General features: G+C 41.5%; 1 protein-coding gene across 1 annotated transcript; it reads right to left on the reverse strand.

The window, feature by feature from the left end:
• Positions 1-5,499: 5,499 nt before the first annotated feature.
• On the reverse strand, positions 5,500-7,420 carry LOC123838330 (gamma-crystallin A). The gene is made up of 3 exons (XM_045867354.2): positions 7,293-7,420; positions 6,942-7,184; positions 5,500-5,803 (listed from the first exon to the last, which is right to left on the reverse strand). Exons 1-3 carry the CDS (start codon positions 7,299-7,301, stop codon positions 5,531-5,533), a joined length of 525 nt encoding a protein of 174 aa, XP_045723310.1. The 5' UTR covers positions 7,302-7,420; the 3' UTR covers positions 5,500-5,530.
• Positions 7,421-9,053: the final 1,633 nt, after the last annotated feature.

A 9,053-nucleotide genomic window follows, 5' to 3' on the forward strand; every position in this document is an offset into this window, starting at 1 on the left:
ATGCAGGTGGGAAAACTGAGGCTCAGACGGGTAAGTAACTTGCTCAAGGTCACCTGGCCATTAGGTGGTCAAGCCAGGAACCAAGTCTATGGAGCTCAAAGCCTGCATTGCTAACCACTGAGATACCCCACTTTGAAACCTAATAGAGTCTTGAAGTATCAGAGCTGGAAGGAAACATGGAGCTCATTTTGTCCAGACCCTTTATTTTATAGAGAGGAAAATTTGTGGCATATTAAGCTTTGTGAGATCAAATGCTGTTTTCTAAGTCTCTAAGTTCACCACATTTAAACAAAACCAAATCCTAAGTTAACAAAATTATTTTTGCTGAGACATGTCACCTGATTTTTCATTTTTTGTTAAAACAGAGCTCGTATGTCATTCGTCACCAAACTAGAGGACAGTGCATGATGATTTAGCTAGGTTAGCAACAAAACCTCAAATCTTCTGCACATTTGGAATTGATAAGAGCCACAGCATTTTAATAATATGTGTATCTTTTTTAAAAAAAGATTTTATTTATGTATTTGTCAGAGAGAGAGAGAGAGGGTGAGAGAGAGAGAGCACAAGCAGGGGGCGCAGCAGGCAGAGGGAGAAGCAGGCTCCCCGCTGAGCAAGGAGCCTGATATGAGACTCGATCCCAGGACCCTGGGACCATGACCCGAGCCAAAGGCAGACACTTAACTGACTGAGCCACCCAGGCGTCTCAATAATATGTGTATCTTATATTTATAATTTATCCTGTAAGTGCCTTCCACAAGGACTCTTATTTTAAAAGAATCTTCATTACTTAAGTTTCTGTACAGAATATTATTTTTAGAAGATTCCATTTATTCTTTTCTTTCCTTCCTTCCTTCCTTCCCCCCTCCCTCCCTTCCTTTCTTTTTTTTAAATAATCTCTATACCCAACGTGGGGCTCAAACTCACAACCCTGAGATCAAGAGTCGCATGCTGTACTGACTGAGCCAGGCACCCCAGAGCATTAGTTTTTAAAAGGTCTTTATTGAGATATAATTCACATACCATACAGTTGACCAATTTAAAGTATGTAATTAATTGTTTTAGTATGTTCATAGATACGTACAACCATTGCTACAATCAATTTTAGAACATGCTCGTCACCACAATGAGAAATCCTGTGCTTTTTAGTTTCATTCCGTTATCCACCGATTCCTCCCAGCCTTAAGCAACCACTAATCGACTTACTGTCTCTGTAGACTTGCCTATTCTGGATATTTCATATCAATGGAATCTTATAATATACATGCTTTAGTGACTGGCTTCTTTCACTTTGTATAATGTTTTTAAGATTCATCCATGTTATAGCACGTATCAGTATTTCACTCCTTTTTATGGCCAAAGAGTATTCCATAATATGGATATATCACTTTTTATTGATGCAATCATCCCTTGATAGACTTTTGGGTTGTTTTCACCTTTCGGCTATTGGGAATAATGCTACTATAAACACTCATGGATAAGTTTGTGTTTGAACACTCCTTTCAATTCTTTTGAATATGTATTTAGAAGTAGAATTGCTGCTGAGTCATATGATAACTCTGTGTTTAACTAAGTAACTGCTAAACTATTTTCCATAGCGACTGCACCATTTTACATTCCCACCAGCAATTTATGAGAGTTCCAATCTCTCTACATCCTTACCAATATTTGTTATTTTCTGGGGCTTCCCCCCTATTATAACTATCCTAGTGGGTATTAAGTGGTATCCCATTGTGGTTTTGATCTGAATTTCTCTAAGGACTAATGATGTTGAACATCTTTTCATTTGCTTATTGGCCATTTGTATATCTTCTTCAGAAAGATATATATTTAAGTCTTTTGCCCATCTTTTAATTGTGTTGTTTGTCTTTGTGTTATTTAGTTTAAGAGTTGTTTTATGTATATTCTGGATATTTGACTCTTACCAGATCTATGGTATGTAAATATTTTTTCCCATTCTACAGGCTGTCTTTTCACTTTCTTTCTTTTTTATAAAAATTATTTTTTATCTTATTTATTTATTATTTTTTGTTTTTCTCCCAAGATTTTATTTAAATTCAGGTTAGTTAAGATATAGTGTAGTATTGGTTTAAGGAGTAGAATTTAGTGATTCATCACTTACACCCAGTGCTCACACCAACAAATGCCTTCCTTAATACTCATTACCTATTTAGCCCATCCCCTTACCCACCTTCCCTCCAGCAACCCTCAGTTTATTCTCTATAGTTAAGAGTCTCTTATGGCTTGCCTCCCTCTCTGTTTTTTTTTTATTCTTATGTTAATCCCCATACATTACATCATTAGTTTTAGATATAGTGTTCCATGATTCATTGTTTGTGCATAACACCCTGTGCTCCATGCAGAATGTGCCCTCCTCAATACCCACCACCAGGCTAACCCATCCTCCCACCCCCCTCCCCTCTAGAACCCTGTTTGTTTTTCAGAGTCCATTGTCTCTCATGGTTCGTCTACCCCTCCGATTTCCCCCGCTTCATTCTTCCCCTCCCGCTACCTTCTTCTTCTTCTTTTTTTTTTTCTTAACATATATTGCATTATTTGTTTCAGAGGTACCGATCTGAGATTCAACAGTCTTGCACAATTCACAGCGCTTACCAGAGCACATACCCTCCCCAGTGTCTATCACCCAGTCACCCCGTCCCTCCCACCCCACCCCCCACTCCAGCAACCCTCAGTTTGTTTCCTGCGATTAAGAATTCCTCATATCAGTGAGATCATATGATACATGTCTTTCTCTGTTTGACTTATTTCGCTCAACATAATACCCTCCAGTTCCATCCACGTCGTTGCATATGGCAAGATCTCATTCCTTTTGATGGCTGCATAATATTCCATTGTGTATATATACCACATCTTCTTTATCCATTCATCTGTCGATGGACATCTTGGCTCTTTCCACAGTTTGGCTATTGTGGACATTGCTGCTATAAACATCGGGGTGCACGTACCCTTTTGGATCCCTACTTTTGTATCTTTGGGGTAAATACCCAGTAGTGCAATTGCTGGATCATATGGTAGCTCTATTTTCAACTTTTTGAGGAACCTCCATACTGTTTTCCAGGGTGGCTGCACCAGCTTGCATTCCCATCAACGGTGTAGGCGGGTTCCCCTTTCTCCGCATCCCTGCCAACGTCTGTCATTTCCTGACTTGTTAATTTTAGCCATTCTGACTGGTGTGAGGTGGTATCTCATTGAGGTTTTGATTTGGATTTCCCTGATGCCGAGCGATATTGAGCACTTTTTCATGTGTCTGTTATCCATTTTTGTATGTCTTCTTTGGAGAAATGTCTGTTCATGCCCATTTCTTAACTGGATTATTTATTTTTTGGGTGTTGGGTTTGATACATTCTTTATAGATTTTGGATACTAGCCCTTTATCCAGTATGTCATTTGCAAACATCTTCTCTCATTCTGTAGGGTGCCTTTTAGTTTTATTGATTACTTCCTTCACTATGCAGAAACTTTTTATCTCGAGGAAGTCCCAATAATTCATTTTTGCTTTTGTTTCCCTTGTCTCCAGAGATATGTGTCTAGTAAGAAGTTGCTACGTTCACTTTCTTGGTAATGTCCTTTGATTCATAAAAGATTTTAGTTTTAAGCCAAATTTATTTTGTTTTTGTTTGTGCTTTCATATTTAAGAAATCATTGCCTAATAAAATATCATAAAGATGTATGCTTGTGTTTTCTTCCAAGTTTTATGGCTTGAGTTTTTACATTTAAGTCTTTGATTTTTTTGAGTTGATTTTTATATATGGTGTGAAATAGGGGGCTAACTTCATCCTTTTGCATGAGGTTGTCCAGTAGTTTCAGCACCATTTGTTGAAAAGTTATTCTTTCCCCATCGAATTGTCTTAGAATCCTTGTCAAAACTCAGTTGGCTCATGGGTTAATTTCTGGACTCTCAAGTCTATTTCATTCATCTCCATGTCTACCTGATGCCAGGACCTCACTGTCTTCATTACTGTTGTTTTGTGTTAAGTTCTGTAATTGAGAAGTACTCCTACTTTGTTCTTCTTTCTCAAGATTGTTTTGGCTATTCTGGGTCCCTTGTAATTCCATGTGAATTTTAAAATCAGTTTTGACAAGGAAGTTAACTGGGACAGGGCACTATTTTTGCTTATATAAATTTGGAAAGAGAATTAGCATTCTGGGAGAGCAGCTTTACTATAGTGGAAAGAAACTCCAGAGGTATGCAGCAGAGTAAATATTGATACTTCACCCTGTGTAATCGAGTCTTTTTTTTAAATTTAAATTCAATCAGTTAACATATAGTATATTATTAGTTTCAGAGGTAGAGTTCAGTGACTCATCAGTCTTATATAATACCCAGTGCTCATTACATCATGTGTGTAATTGAGTCTTTTTTTTTTTTTTTTAAGATTTTATTCATTTATTTGAGGGGTGAGAGTGGGAGAGCATGAGATGAGCAGGGGGGAAGAGGATTGGGAGAGGAGAAGCAAACTCCCTGCTGAGCAGGGACCCTGATGACGGACTCCATCCCAGGACCCTGGGATTATGACCTGAGCCGAAGGCAGACGCTTAACCAACTGGGTAACCCAGGTGCCCTGTAATTGAGTCTTGATAGAAATTCATATTGGAGTCCAAAATAAAGATGACTGTATTGTACTCTTGAATTGGAGCAGACACTGGCAACACATAAATTTTCTACATTTATATTTGTGTAATAATTTAAAAATAACAAAATGTGTTCACAATCTTTCCTTATATTTCATTACAATTATCTGGGGATTTAGTGAAGCAGGAATTTCTCATCCACCTATAGTCTTCAATAAGGTAACTTAGGCACAGAGAGGATAAGAAATGACTTGATCAAAGAGATAAACCCAGTAAGAAGGGGAACCAACTATCCTGGTTTACCTGAGACAGAGGGGCTTTCCAGGGTGTACGACTTTTGGTGCTAAAACTGGGCAAGTCCCTAAAAACTAGTCCAAGTTGGACACATTAGTAGTAATTAGCAGAAGTAAGATAACAACTCAGGCCCTTTAACCCTTACTTTAACACTTTTCTTACCTGCTGAACTCATCAAGCACGTTTGACCTTCTCTACCTTGGGAATTCTGCTTAAAACCCCTCTCTTCACTCAGCTTTTCTTGACTAATCTGAGACTTCATCTGCCTTAATCTTTCTGGCAATCCCTTGTCTTAGGTATCCCAACCTCAACTCGTTCTATGTTTTCTACTTTATGTAGGGTCTAATAGTTTTTCCTTCCATTTGCCTTTCCTCTCTTTCTCAGATTGTGGGTTGTAGAAGCAGATGCGGCGCTTCTCCCTCCTTCCCATGACATGAGTGGGGGCTTCAGGAATCCTGTTGCCTGACCAACAGGAAGTAAGTAGACATTCAAAACACCTGACTTTCAGGGTCAGATAAGTTGCCAGGGGTCACCATTTATTAGAATTCAGTGATTATTTAAAGATAAACGAGAGTCACTTAGTGCCTGGAGCACAATTTGTATATTTATTGCATTTTGATGTGGATCATAACAAGAAACACACAGCCTAGTATAAATCGATGACCCGTCTCAGAGAACCCACTCTGGCATCCATGGCCCCCCAGTCGTGGTAGCGCCTGTAGTCCCCTGGCCTCAGCAGGTACTGTCGCCCCCGGTAGCTGGGCAGCTCATAGAGGACCCAGCAGCCCTCCAGCACGTGGAGGGAGCGGAGCTCATTGAGCCGGAAGCGATCGTGGATACAGGAGCAGTCCTCGGTGAGCTCAGACACCAGGCCCCCGTAGTCATCTCTCTCATACAGCCTTATCCTGTGGGAGCTGGTCTGTTGTGACAATAAACAAAAGAAGAAAAATCAGTGGTGTGCATCTCTGATCTCAGTAAAAGTGACTTAGTAATCCTGCATCTTCGTGAAGCATGGTTTTCAAATCTTCCTGCCAGATGCGTGTCTTCTCCCCCCATTGTTGGTCTAACAAATAGGAGGAATATTAAAAATAAAACTGACCTGATCTTGTGGAAGAAACAAACATTGAAATAAAGGGAACCAAAGGGATTCCTTTGTAGGAAGCCATTGGTCACAACCGTATTTAGTGAGTCTGCAGAGAGGAATTTAACTCTCTTTTCCATTATGGCTACACATAACAGAGTCCTAACAAGCTTGTTTTTAAGTCACTCTTCATGCATAATTTACAATAATTCGTATTTACTCTGAGTCCACATGTCTGACATTTTGCCAAATCACTTGAACCATTTGAGGTTCTTGCCTCAAAGAAATTCCTGTTTTATTTGTATGTCTTTTTGCATCTGCAAATTTCTCTAGCCTACTTTTGGTTTCACTTCTTGAATCTGCTTGTCATACCACACAATTTGGTGTCACCAGCAAGCAGAAACACAAACTCAACATGTTTAAAAAACATTAAGCAGCACTTTCATGAGGACCATGTCCCATGAAATCCTAATTAATGATCTGTCTCTGACCCTCATAAGAAACTAGTTGATAATGACTCCTGGGAACCAGGGAGCCCCTAAGGAGCTGAGACATATTGTTCTAGTTTCTAGATCCTTACACTTATCTTGTTCTCCCGTGGTCTGTTAAGTGTTCCCATTATTAAAAAATAATGACCTAGATAGGCTTTTCTTTTTTTCTTTTCTGAACATGGTGATTTTTATTTAGAAAGTAGGAATCAGTTAGATGCTACCAAATGTAACTGCAGAGGCTATGTTGTGATTTCTTATGCCCTAAAAACAATCTTGTCCTTAAATAAGGGCGGAAAAAAAAGAGGTTACAGTGATTCATTAGCCTACTCACAATTTTTTTTTTTTTTAATGCTTGAGAATCAGGCATTGCTGTCCTTACTGTGAACACTAGTCCTGAATTGAAACAAACTGACTTTGACCAACAGGAATTTACTTCCACGGATCAGTGATGCTTTCCCATCAGTCTGGGTGGAGGCAAGACTCACGTAAGGAATGGCCCGGCAGGAGCGGATGGAGTCGCTGAAGCCCAGCCACTGCTGGTAGTCGGGGTAGTCCCCGCGCCGCAGGAAGTACTGGTGGCCCTGGTAGTTGGGGCGCTCGTAGAGCATCCAGCAGCCGCTGTCCACGCGGATGGAGTTGCAGCGGCTGAAGTAGGGCTGCAGGTTCGGGTGGTCACTGCTGCACTCGTAGCGGCGGCCCTGGAAGCCGCGGTCCTCGTAGAAGGTGATCTGCGGGGGGTGGGGTGGGAACAAGGGGACAGCCAGACGTCAGCGAGGAAGGACCTCCAAACACAGGAGATACTCAACAGACGCGGCATGGCCCCTCGGGTGGCTCACCTTCCCCATGGTTGTTGTCAGCGGATGATCAGCGTCCAGTGTGATGGGGACAAGAGTGGCAGCCGGAATATATAGCAGGAGGGCTGCTGTGTTGGCAAGAACTACACAAAAGGGGCCTGGGGGTAGTGCGTGAGGGGATTTCTATGTTCTCTCTCGTTTTTTCATTTGGGATCATGGGGCAGGGGGCTCTCATTCTCTCTGGCATTTTCGAGTTCTCCTCACTAGCTCCAGTGAAAGGAATTGAGGTCAGCAGAGCCATTATGACCTTGGAGACAAAGGGCGCACTTCTCATCCTATGCAGCTCTCTAGAAATACATTACATGCCCAGCACTTTGTGCGTTTGCCTATGGAAACTGCTGAGATGGGGTTGGTGGTTCCATCTGGGGAGACTCGTGACAATCCTCTGAGTTCCAGAAGGACTTGAAGTGCTAAAGGTGACAAAAAAATCCTCCAATTGAAAGAGAATTACATTTTCTAAATTACCTCCTCAGTATGATATGGTTTTGCTAAAAGTATTTTGTATATGTTTATGTAGGGGGAAAAAAAAGATTAGAACTGTGGACGTATACACTGAAACGTCAGTCACGGTTATCCATAAATGGCAAGATTACAGGTCCCTGTTTTATGTTTTTATTTCTCCTTTTTGTTGTTTTAGATTGCCTTAATTTTCGACCATAAATATATAGTACTTTCAGGAGATGAAAAATAAACTCAATTTGTAAATGCATAACTCGGAGCTGCTGGTGAAAAGCAGCAAATTTTGAAAATAAGTCAATTTTGTTTTGAGATTAAACGCTTCTCCTTGGACTAGAAATAAAGGGATTCCCCGAGACTCTGTGAGACAGTCTGAGAGCAGGAACACATACAGGATCCTCCCATCCCCCTCTCTCCCCAAAACCGTCTTCTAGGGTTGCTTTTTGTTTTCAAAACCAGCATCATGATTTGCCTGAGTTTTCCCTTCCTGGAGGTCACTGTTTCACAGAACCCAAGTGAAGGCCTGAGGAGCTTTCTCCACTGTGACCGCCCTCTGATGGCAAAGCACCCCTCAGCTATGCAGGGCTGCGGGAGGCCTTCGGTCCCCAGCTCTTCTTTGTCATCCGCGCGTATGTAGAAAGATGGAGTCAAACACCTTCGTGGCTTGGGACCCACGGAGGGCCCTGAAAGGGTATCCAGCCACTAAGTGTCCATGATGCCATTTGTGAAAGGCCTCGGGCAGCATATGAAGCAGATGTGTACCTGTCAGAAGGACAGGCAGCAGTAACCAGAAAGAAAAACATGTTCCCTCCCAACCAGCAGAGCCAGACGCAAGGAAGCTGGGCAAAGTCCTGTGATGCTAGACAGCATACCCAGGGTCAAGTCACAAGTCACTGATACATCCCCTGCCTCCCTCCTAGTGCTGCAGGCCTCCTGGTAAGCCTCAGTTACGGTCATAACCAAACCCATGTGGAAAAGGCGTCATCGGTGTCCCCAACCACAACACCACATCGGGTGCACCACCATTTCCTGTGAAAGCCAACAAACCAAACACTTGTTTTTGCACTTGTTAAAGACACTTGTTCCGCAGACAGGTGGCCCAGCAAAACCTTAAGAGAGGTGTAATCTGCACTCACATTCCTTTGGTCAAATTGATAGCACGGGTATTTACACGCCAAACCACCTGCCTAATCAGCATTTTGGAAAGTGCTGAAAGACTACCACCTTTTTTTTTCTTTAAGATTTTATTTATTTATTTGAGAGAGAATGAGAGACAGAGAGCATGAG

This window comes from Mirounga angustirostris, unplaced genomic scaffold (genome assembly GCF_029215605.1).
Source record: "Mirounga angustirostris isolate CCGP_5_RB_7025 unplaced genomic scaffold, mMirAng1.0.hap1 SCAF_3, whole genome shotgun sequence".
Lineage (NCBI taxonomy): Eukaryota > Metazoa > Chordata > Mammalia > Carnivora > Phocidae > Mirounga > Mirounga angustirostris.